A 13,547-nucleotide genomic window follows, 5' to 3' on the forward strand; every position below is an offset into this window, starting at 1 on the left:
TTGGTTATATGACTGTAAGTCAATCCCTTCAAATGCTATTGAAGTTAGAATGGTGTTTAACAATGTCGTATGTACCTTTAGAGACGGTCCCTTAATTTCCACATATCCGCGAATATCGAACGTCCGACGTCAAACCGACTTTATGCCAGTAGTGACATGCACGATAATTATCCAATGATGGAAGCATATCCCAAGCGGTGAGGCAATTAGGAAATGTTGCATGAGTAAATAGATCAATTATCATAAAAACGTGTTGGGCTCAATAATATAATAAAAGTGAGGGGGTTTTTTCCTAATAAAAAGAAGCATTAAATGATAACTTGAGGGGTAATATATACAATATATATGACTATTGATGACATTTGTCGTTTTGAGGATTCTATACAGCACTTTTCTTACTGTCAATCAACATTAAAGATAAACGTACTTCCGGTCGATTTGCTCTCGGGTTGAATTATAACCGTACGTTCGGAGGCGGGGATTTGGCGGCCCAAGTGCCTGGCAACCCACTGAACACAATAGACGAGCGTCCAGTCTTCTGGAGCAGATGTGAGAGAGGACCGCGTTTGATTGGCCGGTGAGATTCAAGATTTACCGGACTATAATCATGTGCATTCGGCTTTCAGGAAGCAAGATGAGCTTTATTCGGAAGGGAACACGTGTGTTTGTAAAGACTGCTGGTGGGACACCTGTCTGAAGAACATCAGGTTAGCCTTCTAGCTTAGCGTTTGGAAAATCAGACTTAATTAGACTGTAGAGGTTTAACAGAGCTGAGCAACAATGCGACTAGACTAGCTCACACACACACACACACACACACACAATCTGAACGCTCATTAGATAGCAGTCTAGCAATGGGAAGTTTGATATCTCTGGCGAGTGAGTAAACTAGTTCAACTAGATTAGCTTAGTACTGCTGGCTCACTCAGCCGGGTAATATTAGATATATATATATATATATTTACGAGTAGCTCTTGTTGCTTACTATTTTTCACAAATGGTAAAGGTTAAGCTTTTCTACAAGACCTCTTCCATTAAAAACATGAAACCTTAGCTGAGGGTGAAAAGACTACTGTCGCCCCCTCTACGCTGTTGTTTTTCACCAAACTACAGCAGAGAAGAGAATGGACATCAATTGCGCAAGACAGTCCACCTTTTCGGTTTAGGCTGAATCCCAAATAGCTCCTTGCTGCCTACTAAAGCGCACTATTTGTCCAATATGAAAGCGTCTGATAGACAACCGTTCACCGTGACTCGTGCGTGACGTGTGTACAGTTACATCCAAACTTCCGCTTTAAACAGAGGATTCGAAAACATTTCTTCTTTGTGACTTGAACCATTTATAATGTTGTCTGGAATAACCCTCAGAGAAGTGTGTGTGTGTGTGTGTGTGTGTGTGTGTTACACTTGTGTTTAGCAGGAGTGTTTTGTTTGGCTTCTGGTGAATGAAAAAGCGCTGAAAAATCTAAGGTATGTTCCTCTCTGTGCCTTTTGATGATGTTGTTGTTGTTGTTGTTGATCCCATGAGAAATAGATGTGGGCCTAACTAAATCACTTCTGAAACACTGCAGTGTAAAAGATGGCATCATGTTACTCTGTGGAGGGAAGAGATTGCGAAAGCATTGGTTTATGATGCACTGTGATGTTTCTAGAACGTTGATGGGCATTGTCACAATAGTGCAGTAAAAGAGTAAAATAAATGACTAAAAATCACCTGTGAAATGATTAGGTAAATGCATTCGGAACACCATTTCCTGTTTTCCATTAGAATTTTTTACTTGTGGTTCTGGAAAATTCTGGATACGTTGGGCAGGGTGGTGCAGTAGGTAGTATGGTCTCCTCATAGCTCCAGAGTTTGATCCTGAGCTCAGATTACTTTGTGTGGAGTTTCACACGTCCTTCCTCTGACTCTGTGTGTGTGTGTGTGTGTGTGTGTGTGTGTGTCCGTGTTTTTCGTATTTCTCCCAAAAAACATGTTGATAAGTGGTCTGGCAATGTTAAAATGTCCCTAGGGGTGTGTGTGTGTGTGTGTGTGTGTGTGTGTGTGTGTGTGTGTGGTGCCCTCTGATGGACTGGTATGACGTTAATTCCGCCACGCACCCATCGTTCCCGGGATAGGGCTACGGATCCACCATGTCTCTGATCAGAATAAAGCGCTTCCTGAAGATGAATGAATAATAAGTCTGTTCTTTCTTTCTCTCGCATTTAGATATCAACTGCTCGCTCCATGGGGCTATTCAGGAAATCGTCTACCTGTGCTGACCTTCTCCTCCTCCCCTCTAACTTTTTCACACTCCAGCCAATTATGACTCATCACTTAGCCAGAAATGGCCATTTATGGATTTGTACTAGCCACAGCAAGTGGTAAACCTCTCACTAATAACCTATGGAGCAGCCTGACGTCCATCTTATCATCAGAAGCCTTGGTGGATGCAAGTGGCCGTTTTTAAGCAGAGACAAGAAGGTGGAGTTTTTCTGTTTGGGATCAAAATAACGCTCCGTTCCTGGTCTGATTTCATTTCTTCGCTTCAGCTGACTTTATGCTGGACGACATGGTGCCCAAGAACGTAGACTCAGACGGCGTGGAAATGCTGCATGTGGATTTTGAGCCTGTCAAGTCTTCAGGCAGCAGATTAAATGGCGTTAAGAAAATGGAGGTTTCTGAAAAATCAGCCAGTAATGATTCTGTGGATCACATCCCCAAACGCCTGTGGGTCATGCATGGAGCTGTCATGTTCGGCCGTGAGTTCTGCTATGCCATGGAAACAGCTCTGGTCACGCCTGTGCTACTACAGATAGGTAAGTGACTGATTTACTTGAAACCAGTTAATTCTTGCTAAGGGACAATGTCTATGGCTAGTAAGTCAAGGCTTTCGTCACCCTTCCTTCTTCATCATTAACTAATAAAAGCCATCATATGAGCGATGAAACATCGAGATTTTGTCACGTCTTGACATCCAAGTAGACCTGAATGACTGAACACTTCTTGCAAGTGTCTAAATATACACCATGAAGGTGAAGAAATAGGATGGAGTAAACATGCAGAAAAACCCACACACACTGCACTAAGCTTTTGCTATCGTGTATGACAGAAGCTTTTTCTATTGGTGCGTATGTTTAGTGCAGGGTAACAATGAACTCCACTGAGCTTGAATGAAGAGAATGTGTGTGTGTGTGCACATTTTTTCTGTTTTTTTTTTTTTTTCTTCTACGTTTTCAATGAGCGCATCTTTAGTGACCTGTTTCCTATGAGGTAATCCAATTTAGAAAAAAGGAAACTATGCAATGAAATGCTATGCAGCACTGATTACACTCTTATTTATTATCCCAAGGGAGTGAAAGGAGAAGCTGAATTTCTATATTCTAGAAGGCGACATTCGCGTGATCTTGATTTGATATACATAATGTCTTTATACTTAATACTAAACAGTGTTGCTTGTTACTATAATAATTAATTCATCTTCAACTTACTTCTACTGAAAGCAGATTTTAAGCATGTAGAATGTTTTGTACCGTCATTCATTTTGAAATGCTGCTTTAGGGGTTTATGATCATTTATATCGATCTTTATTGCAGTAGTAAAATTGTATCTCGCTGAGGTATTTGATGAATAGACGAAACAAGTTTTATAAAAGGCAAGTTAATGAATATTGGACATGTTGAAACAGGTCAAGATACATCTCACCGGTCCTGTGTAGCACACCCAGTGTGAACCATGTGCTTTTCCAGGGTTTGGGTTTTTGGTTTTGTGTGTGTGTGTGTGTGTGTGTGTGTGTGTGTGTGTGTGTGTGTGTGTGTGTGTGTGTGTTTGTTTCTTTCATAGACAAAATCACAAAACCTAAACATCAGACTTGAGATTTAAAAATCACATGAATTAATAATGTAACTGAAGAGCAGTGGCTTCAATAACAGGTTCCCAGCCCTGGTTTTATGGTATCTAAGGGAATGATTGTAGAATAGCTTTATTTGATGACAGTTATTGTGGAAAAGTGAGACATTGAGCTCCATTTTTTTTCTTTTCTCTTCAGGTCTTCCTGAGCAGTACTACAGTCTGACATGGTTCCTCAGCCCCATTTTGGGTTTAATCTTTACGCCTCTGATCGGCTCAGCCAGTGACCGCTGTACCCTCAGATGGGGTCGGAGAAGGCCCTTCATTCTGGCTCTGTGTGTAGGATCACTGCTCGGTTTAGCTTTCTTTCTCAATGGATCTCTAATGGGTGAGATTGACAGTTTTTACTTTGAATGATTTACAGTGGTGCGTGAAAGTTTGTGAGTTTAGAATTGTCTACATTTCTGCATAAATATGTAAATCATCTGATTTTTACAGAAGTCCTAAATGTAGACAGCAAGAACCTAATTAAACAAATGAGACAAATATATTATACCTGGTCATTTATTTATTGTGGAAAATGATCCAATATTACATATGTCAGTGACAAGTATGTGAACCTTCGTGTACAGTATCTGGTGTGATCCCTTTGTGCAGCAATAACTGCAACTGAATCTTTCAGTCCTGCACATCTGTTTGAATTTTAGCCCATTCCTCAGTACAGAACAGCTTCAACTCTGAGATGTTGGTGGGTTTCCTCACATTAACTGCTCGCTTCGGGCCTTTTCACAACATTTCTATTGGATTAAGGTCAGGACTTTGACTTGGCCATTCCAAAACAGTGTTTATTCTTCTTTAATCGTTCTTTGGTAGAATGACTTGTGTGCTTAGGCTCATTGTCTTGCTGATGTCCCACTTTCTCTTGAGATTCAGTTCATGGGCAGATGTCCTGCTGGTATAATTCAGAATTCATTATTCCTTCAATGATAAGCTGTCCTGGCACAGACGCAGCAAAACAGGCCCAAACCACGATATTACCGCCACCATGTTTCACAGATGGGATGAGGTTTTTATGCTGGAATGCATCGTTTTCCTTTCTCAAAACATAACGCTTCTTATTTAAACCAAAACGTTCTATTGTGGTCTCATCTATCCACAAAATATTTTTCCAATAGCCTTTTGACTTGTCCGTGTGATCTTTACTAAACTGCAGACGGGCAGCAGTGTTCTTTTTGGAGAGCAGTGACTTTCTCCTTGCACCCCTGCCATGCACACCATTGTTGTTCAGTGTTCTCCTGATAGTGGACTCATGAAGATTAACATTAGCCAATGTGAGAGATGCCTTTAGTTGCTTAGTTGTTTGTGATGTCACAAACTATTACACTTCTTGCTCTTGGAGTGATCTTTATTGGTTGATCACTCCTAGGGAGGGAAACAATGGTCTTGAATTTCCTCCGTTTGTACACAGTTTATCTGAATGTGGATTGGTGGAGTCCAAACTCATTAGAGATGGATTTGTAACTTTTTCCAGTCTGATGAAACTCAACAACTCTCTTTTTCTGAGGTCCTCAGAAATCTCCATTGTTCGTGTCATGATACACTTCCACAAACATGTGTTGTGAAGATCAGACTTTGATAGATCCCTGTTCTTTAAATAAAACAGGACGCTCACTCACACCTGATTGTCAGCCCATTCATTGAAAACACCTGACTCTAAATTCACCTTCAAATTATCTGCTAATCCTAGAGGTTCACATACTTTTGCGACTCATAGGTATGTAACACTGGATCATTTTCCTCAATAAATGAATGACCAAGTATAATATTTTTGTCTCATCCGTTTAATTGGGTTCTCTATGTCTACTTTTAGGACTTCTGTGAAAGTCTGATGATGATTTAGGTCATATTTATTCAGAAATCTAGAATATTCAAAATTTACAAACTTACAAGCACCACTGTATGTTCTTTTGATGTAGAGAGACAACTTTACTTTGTATTCTGTTATTATAAGGCAGGGCAGGATAGGATTTGAGGTTTCAACCGTTGTTGCTAATGTTTTACTGCTAAGCATTTACAAAGGCTTTTTCATCCTGCAGGCCAGGGTTATGATGACAAGAAAAAACATGTAAGCTCTGTTACAGCATCAAACCGTTTGTGTTGCTGCAATTTGAGTGCAATTTGCATGGTGTGTGTGTGTGTCAGGCATGACTGCAGGCGATGTTCCTGGTAACCAGCCCATTGGGATCATTCTGACAGTGGTGGGTGTAGTGGTGCTGGATTTCTGTGCTGATGCTTTAGATGGACCAATCAGAGCCTACCTGCTGGATATCGCTGATGGTGAAGAGCAAGACATGGCCCTGAATATTCATGCATTCTCTGCAGGTAATGTGCATGGAGCGGTAATTTTTATGCCTTTGCCACTAGGATGGGAAGGCATTATGTTCTTGTCTGCCCGAGATTCTCATTAGTGCAATAGCTTAAGAACGAGAAAAAATTAATAACAAGAGGGTCTAGACTTGTTGGCAGTGGAAGCATTCCTGTTGACACTATCATTGTCGAGTTTGACTTATCTTTAGTATATAAACAAGGCTATGAGATGTATAAGACCTTCATAAAAAAAGAATATTAGCATGAGTAAAGACTTCCATTTTAGAATAGACATGAGCTTATCCTAATGTCTACTGTATTCTCCTATTGCATTTATAGGTTTGGGTGGAGCTTTGGGTTACATGCTCGGAGGTTTGGACTGGACAAATACCTTCTTGGGACATGCTTTCAAAGCCCAAGAGCAAGTGCTGTTCTTCTTTGCTGCTATTGTATTTATCATTTCTGTGGTGCTTCACCTTTTTAGCATCCAGGAGCGACCATTCAAAGCTCATCAGCAGGAGATATCTGAGACCGAGGAAGTAGACAGCTCCTCATCCGTTCAGCTTAACGAGATCCTTCCTAGGACTCACCAAGTGCCGGGACTGGATCTTATTATTGAAGAGGATACTTTTGAAGCTTTTGAAGACAATCAATCTGAGACAGACATCCAGAAGGACTTCCTGAATGTAATGAGAAGTAAAAGTGACTCTATTCTTGCTGCACCAGACACTAGTATTGAGCTTGATCCAGATTTGGACCTTGATGATCACTTTCTCCACAACGTAGAGCCAGCTTTATTCCAGGATTTCCTCTCTGAAATGCCATTTGAATATTGCCTGAACAGCAGCTGTCAGGCCAATCAGTGCTTCAAGCTCCCACTCCAGGCAGATCCTACAAAGGACAATGAGCACCCTAATGCTACCAGAGTTCTCAACGGCGACCTTGCTGGGGATACCAAACCAAAATGTGACGTGAACCAGCAAAATAAAGCCGGTATTCGTCACTCCAGTGCGACAGTCCGCTGTCGGCACCCTTCATTCTACCGGCAACCTTCCTTTACCTTCTCTTACTATGGCCGGATGCGCTTTCATCGGATTCGGCGGCACATCGATTCAGCTCGCCCGATCCAGTCATCACAAAGCCTGAACGACATTGACAAGATAGCAAGACCGCAGGAGCGTCGTAAGCTGCAGAAAAGAGGTAGCGCATCATCTGGAGCGGACGAAGAAGACGACGGTGAGAGTGAAGAAGGAGAAGGAAGTGGCACTACTGTGAAGCTGCTTTGGTTATCCATGTTGAAAATGCCTCCACAGCTCTGGCGCCTGTGTGTGTGCCATCTTGTCACTTGGTTCTCCATTATCTCCCAGGTTGTTTTCTATACTGATTTCATGGGGCAGGTCATTTATGAAGGAGACCCAACGGTAAGAGGAGCTCCAGATTTTCTCCTGACTATTTTTAATCCCTGGCTCTGAATTACATTCACTGCAGACATCAGAAACATGCTCTTTTCCACATTTAGGCTGCTGCAAACTCGACTGCACTTCAAAGCTACCATAAGGGAGTACAGATGGGCTGTTGGGGGCTAGTAATCTATGCTGCCACTGCTGCCATCTGCTCAGGTGTGTTTTACTTCCTGCAAAGTGTTTTATTGAAGCTACAATTAAGGAACAACGAAGAGCTCACTCGAGTAGTGAACTTTTTCTAAAATTCATAAAGTATGGGCTTGTTCTGCAACTGCAGACCTGAATGCTTTGAATGAGATGTTTAACAGTGCAGTAATGTGCAGTAATGTAAATCAGTGCTCTTCAAGAAGTCTGATATGTATCAATAGTGGCATTTTAGAATATTGGTGGAAAAGGATTCAACCTTAAGCAAGAACCAGTGTAATCTAAAAAAAGAATAATTGGCACAGTGAATATCGGTGCAAAATGACAACATGGTAGAAGAGATTTAACATCGTGAAATAGTGTGTTATTCACTGATGATAAGAGCGATGTTTTTGTTTTTCTGGACTGGCCAACACAAGCATTGTGTTAACTGTCTCAATGTTAATAATGCGAATAATGTTTGTAGGTTGAAATCCTCTTGTTGGTCTGTAGTGAACAATGTTCCTGCAGTACTAATAACTCATTTCTTGTAGCTGCGTTCTGTTGTATCTTTGCACAGCTTGGACCATCTGCCTTGTCTAAAAAGCAGCAGACTTTTAAAAGAATGATTGCTGAGTGTGCACCGTTTACACCACAGGCCGTAAACAGAGGCGAACATTAACCAATTCAATAACGCAATAACTACAGTCTGCTACCTTTCAGTGTACTTCATTTCTGCAGGGTGGAAATTCCCAGATTCTGTATAATGTGTCTGGAATGTCTCAGGTTAATGCTGTCTATCAGTGCGTTTGCATGGACAGCAGTAATCTAATTATTGACCTTATTCTGAATGAGACAATATTGTGATTAAGCTGTTTATATGAGTCGCTTTTAGAATATTCCTTTCATGTTCCTGTGTTACATGTTATAGAACATAGAGCGATTAACAGCACACGTCATTACGTCCCCACGTCACGCCGTCCGACGTTCCCTCCAGAATTTCACGTATCAACATACAGTTCGTCTTCGTTATGGTACCGTATACAGTTTTGGGTTTCATTTTTAATTTTGCAAAAGCTTCAAGAGCAGTTAATTATTTGTCATGCTGTATGTGCAAATAGACGACTGATTGAAGCCGTGGGCTGCGTCCAAAACCACATAGTTACCTATTATATAGTAGCTGAGATGCATGTATTTCTCCTACTGTATACATATGTATTTCGTCCACTGTATACACATGTATTTCGTCCACTAGATAGTAAGTAAGTATGCGGTTTGGGACGCAGCCGTGCTCTCTTGTGTGCCGTCAAGCGGTTGAGCACTGCCGTATGTGATCGTGTCCTGAAGCAAAATGCAGTGAAACTCTCACATGACGTTAATAGTGTGATTAAGGTGTTTACATGTCTGTAATACACGTTGATAATGCGACTAAAACAGGAGTACTCCACATGTCTTAATTCCATTTGTGTTTACTTCGAGTATGACTTTAGTCGGATTAAGGTAATAAAAAATTGCTGTTTACATGGTAGTTTCTTAGAGTATTGTCTTAATGGGGTTAATATCGGATTATTGTTGTCCATGTAAACGTACTATCTGTCATGTGGAATGTTTGTGTGTTTAAGTAATTTTCCAGAAACAGTACAAAAAGTGAAAACGCAATACTATCAGTCATAATAGGCTATTACCTTTTTGTTTTTAATTCGCTTTCACAGTTGTTAACATGCATGTTCTGTCTGTTAAAGCTGTGCTTCAGAAGTACCTTGACAACTATGACCTGAGCATTAAAATCATCTACATGCTGGGAACTCTAGGCTACGCTGTTGGCCTGGCTGTAATGTCCATCTTCCCCAACGTCTATGTCGCCATGATAATGATAAGCAGCATGGGATTAATTTCTATGAGTATATCGTACTGTCCTTATGCTCTGCTGGGACAGTACCATGAGATCAAAGAGGTATGACTTAGAACTATGTGTTGTTTTTTTTGTTTTGTTTTTTTAAATCTTAATATCTCTTAGCATTACTTTGATAGGTCTTGATCCGAAATATTGTTCATTGTTGATTTTAAAATGACTGACTGTTGTGTACTACTTCTTGTTTTCTCATTACAGTACATCCGCCATAGTCCAGGTAACTCTCGCCGAGGCTTCGGTATCGATTGCGCCATTCTGACATGTCAGGTTTACATTTCTCAGATTTTGGTGGCGTCAGCGCTCGGGGCAGTTGTGGAAGCCGTAGGCTCGGTGAGAGTCATCCCAATGGTGGCTTCAGGGGGCTCCTTCATTGGATTTCTTACTGCTGCATTCCTTGTGACTTACCCGGACACATCTGAGGATGACGATGATGAAGACGAAAATGATCAAGTCCCAAGTACAACCTGAGTTTGTTGATGATTAACAGACCAGGGTTGCCTTCGCTATGTGCAAAGCTGATGCTAAGGAGCTTTGGCTGAGTAATAGAGGCTGAATCATAAACGTCACTTTTTCACTGTGAATAGTTTGAAGTGTACTACAAAATCAAAGCAGATTTCACTGCTCCAAAATGGTCATAAAGTGCCTGAGGAGTGCAACCATTTCAGTCTACCATGATAATATCCAGGCATCATATAGCATGTAAACAAGCATAATGTAGCTTGTGTATGTGCTATATGATGCCTGGATATTATTATGATTGACTGAAATGGTTGCACTCCTCAGGCACTTTATGACCATTTTGGAGCAGTGAAATCTGCTTTGATATTATCAAATTATTAGAATAATAATATTTAAAAAAGGTACAGAAAACAGCTGTGTTACTCCTGTCATTGTGCTGTAAAAAAAGTACTTTAATCTGAATGGTACAAAATATTATCCAAGTTTTCTCTTGGATAACAGTATTATCCAGAAGTCCTAAGCTTCACATTGACCAGTTTTACATCATTCCACTTAAGCGGTTTTCTACTGCCATGATGATGATGATGGTCATGTAGATGAATGTACATTCTAACATGTAGACGGAGTTCCTTTATTCCACACAGCCCTGCAAGAGTTGCTTTTGCATGAACAACAAATCACGAAGGCTTGACTTTACTGATTTACGAAGTTTGTACTGTATCATACTACATAGTTTGCACATTCATATTTCAGTTGTTTTACCGATATGCTGGATTACCATTAGTGCTTGAAACAGAAGCACTCAGGGGAATGTCTCTCGCTCTCTCGCTCTCTATCTATCTATCTCTCTATCTATCTATCTATCAGGTGCTGCGCGAATAGGTTACTTGTATACAGTCTTATCTATGCACAATTGGGGAAAAAAAAGTCAATATAAGGAATTACGTTTTTTTAGAGGATCACCATAGTTGGTACACTTTTTTTTTTTTTTTATAAATAAAGTTTTTGGGATCAATTGTGTACGTGAAGTGAAATCACATGTTCAACTACTTTTTCTATTCTGTTTTAATACCATGGCCTGAGATTAACATTGATACATGGCATTTAGCCATGCCTTGTCAGAAAATGACTGCTGTTCCAGTTCTCTGTATTTTTTTTTTTTTTTATGATCATTTTATGCAATCCTGTTTACCATAGCTGATCTAGGACTAGGTTTGTTTGTCCCCCTTTATAATGGTTAAAGATCTTGTTTCAGTGCTCTCACTACATGTAAATCTTGTAATATTTTGCTGAGAGACCGTTTCTGTTTTTGTCAGGTATTTGGTTTTGCCAGCATCACTTGAATTTTGATCATTTCAGTGGAATTGCTTGAAGATATTCATAGCAACATGGCATTAATTGTGTTTGTTAAAGCAAATAAATAACTTTATCCCATTTTTGGTTCTTGAGATTTAGCTTATTATTATTATTATTATTATTATTATTATTATATATTCTGGAAAATCATTGTATTGTACTGCTGTGAAAGTGACTTCTTTGGTACTGTGTGGACCAACTTGCCTGTTTTACAGTTTTTGGTGTTTTGATAATTTGTACAACAATTTGGATACAGAACAAAGTGTGTATAAACCTGAGGAGTTGTATGTTCTCTTTTTTTTCTTCACCACCACCACAAGCTCATTGAGAAACATAATTTCTGAAAACAGAAATTTTTTGTGTCACATGATCAGTACATGGCATCAAGCCAGAAACTAAGCAGTAATTTTCCACCAAGTCCTGTGTTCCTGGTAGAATAAACTATATAGCTGCCATTCACATCATTTTCTTTCTCTCTCTCTCTCTCTCTCTCTGTCTCTCTGTCTCTGTGTGTACCTGTCTCTCTCTGTCTGTGTGTGGCTATATTATGGTATGTGATTGTGTGTTGTAATTGTATATAAAGTTTTGAAATAAGACCTAACACAGCCACATTTGCAGTATCTGCAACCTGCAAGAGCAAATTGTTGGGAACAACAGTACCATTAGAAATGGAAATTCAATTCAATTCAATTCAATTTTATTTGTATAGCGCTTTTTACAATAGACATTGTCTCAAAGCAGCTTTACAGAAATATCAACATGGTATATAGATATTAAAGGTACGAATTTATCCCAACTGAGCAAGCCACTGAGCGGCGACGGTGGCAAGGAAAAACTCCCTAAGATGTTTTAAGAGGAAGAAACCTTGAGAGGAACCCGACTCAGAAGGGAACCCATACTCATCTGGGTATGTTTTGTTTTTTTTTTTGTATAATTATGTGGAAATGGTGTGTTATAACTGCTAGTGTTGCATTTACATGTATTCATTTAGCAGATGCTTTTATCCAAACCGACTTACAAATGAGGAAATACAAGCAAAGGGATATATCAAGCAGAGAACAATACAAGTAGTGCTACTATACAAGATTTAATTGAGTTCTAGAAAAAAAAGTGTGCGGAGTAGAGTCGTTTTGTTTGTTTGTTTGTTTATGTTTTAGAAAGGATAATGTGAGGTTGGTGTTTTAGGGGTTAGTTATGTACTCACAGAAGAGGTGATTCTTTCGCTGTTTTTGATAAAAATCTGGGTTTGTTTGTTTGTTTTTTTTTAAAAAAAAGATCTGTTTTTGTTTTTTGAGAGACCTTGTTAATTACTTCTATATTCACACACAAAAGTGAGCGGGTTGTTTTGTTTTGTTTGTTTTTTTAACAAATGATAATTTTCCACCTGATAAGTCTAATATTTTTTGTCATGCGCAATGTTTCGGAAAAACACGGAGTGTAGAATGTGTAGTGTGCTATTAAATTCTGCAAATGAATGTGGCTCTATTAGAATGTACTACGTGTATTTGTAAGTTGTTTTTTTGGGGTTTTTTTGTGCATGCATGTTAGTGACTTGTTGGCCATGCCTTACATGCCTATACTTGTAAAGACAGGAAGCACCACATGGAATCTCATAATAAGATTACATCACATAGATCAACTGAAGTATTCACAAAAGTAATGAAGTATTCTTTATAAGATAAGATATAACTTTATTAATCCCCCGTAGGGGAAATTTAGGTCAATATAGCAGCACGAAAGAATATAAAAGAATGTATATTTTTATATAAATTTACGTTCACTGTGCACTTTATTAGGAACACCTGTACACCTACACATTCATGCATTTATCTAATCAGCCAATCGTGTGGCAGCATTGCAATGTATACCATCATGCAGATAATGTCCAGCAGCTTCAGGTGAAGTTCACATCAACCATCGTCCCATTTTCACTAAAATACACTCAAATCTCTAAAACCACTAAACACACCCATGTTAACACTTTAATCCAGCTAGAGTGTGTTTTATACTGTAAATATTTGTTTATATGCTCTGTTTT

The 13,547-nt window shown here is 39.4% G+C and overlaps 1 protein-coding gene across 6 annotated transcripts; it reads left to right on the forward strand.

Moving 5' to 3' along the window:
* The first annotated feature begins 436 nt into the window (after positions 1-436).
* On the forward strand, positions 437-11,787 carry slc45a4b (solute carrier family 45 member 4b). 6 transcript variants are annotated; one of them, XM_017472393.3, is made up of 9 exons: positions 437-707; positions 1,418-1,470; positions 2,210-2,799; positions 4,029-4,217; positions 6,032-6,211; positions 6,536-7,617; positions 7,716-7,815; positions 9,525-9,736; positions 9,893-11,787. In XM_017472393.3, exons 3-9 carry the CDS (start codon positions 2,541-2,543, stop codon positions 10,160-10,162), a joined length of 2,292 nt encoding a protein of 763 aa, XP_017327882.1. In that variant the 5' UTR covers positions 437-707; positions 1,418-1,470; positions 2,210-2,540; the 3' UTR covers positions 10,163-11,787. The 6 variants fall into 6 exon arrangements, with proteins under 6 accessions (XP_017327882.1, XP_017327873.1, XP_017327897.1 ...); XM_017472384.3 differs by having other exon boundaries at positions 1,421-1,470; XM_017472408.3 differs by having other exon boundaries at positions 437-577.
* The last annotated feature ends 1,760 nt before the right edge of the window (positions 11,788-13,547 follow it).

This window comes from Ictalurus punctatus, chromosome 1 (assembly GCF_001660625.3).
Source record: "Ictalurus punctatus breed USDA103 chromosome 1, Coco_2.0, whole genome shotgun sequence".
NCBI lineage: Eukaryota > Metazoa > Chordata > Actinopteri > Siluriformes > Ictaluridae > Ictalurus > Ictalurus punctatus.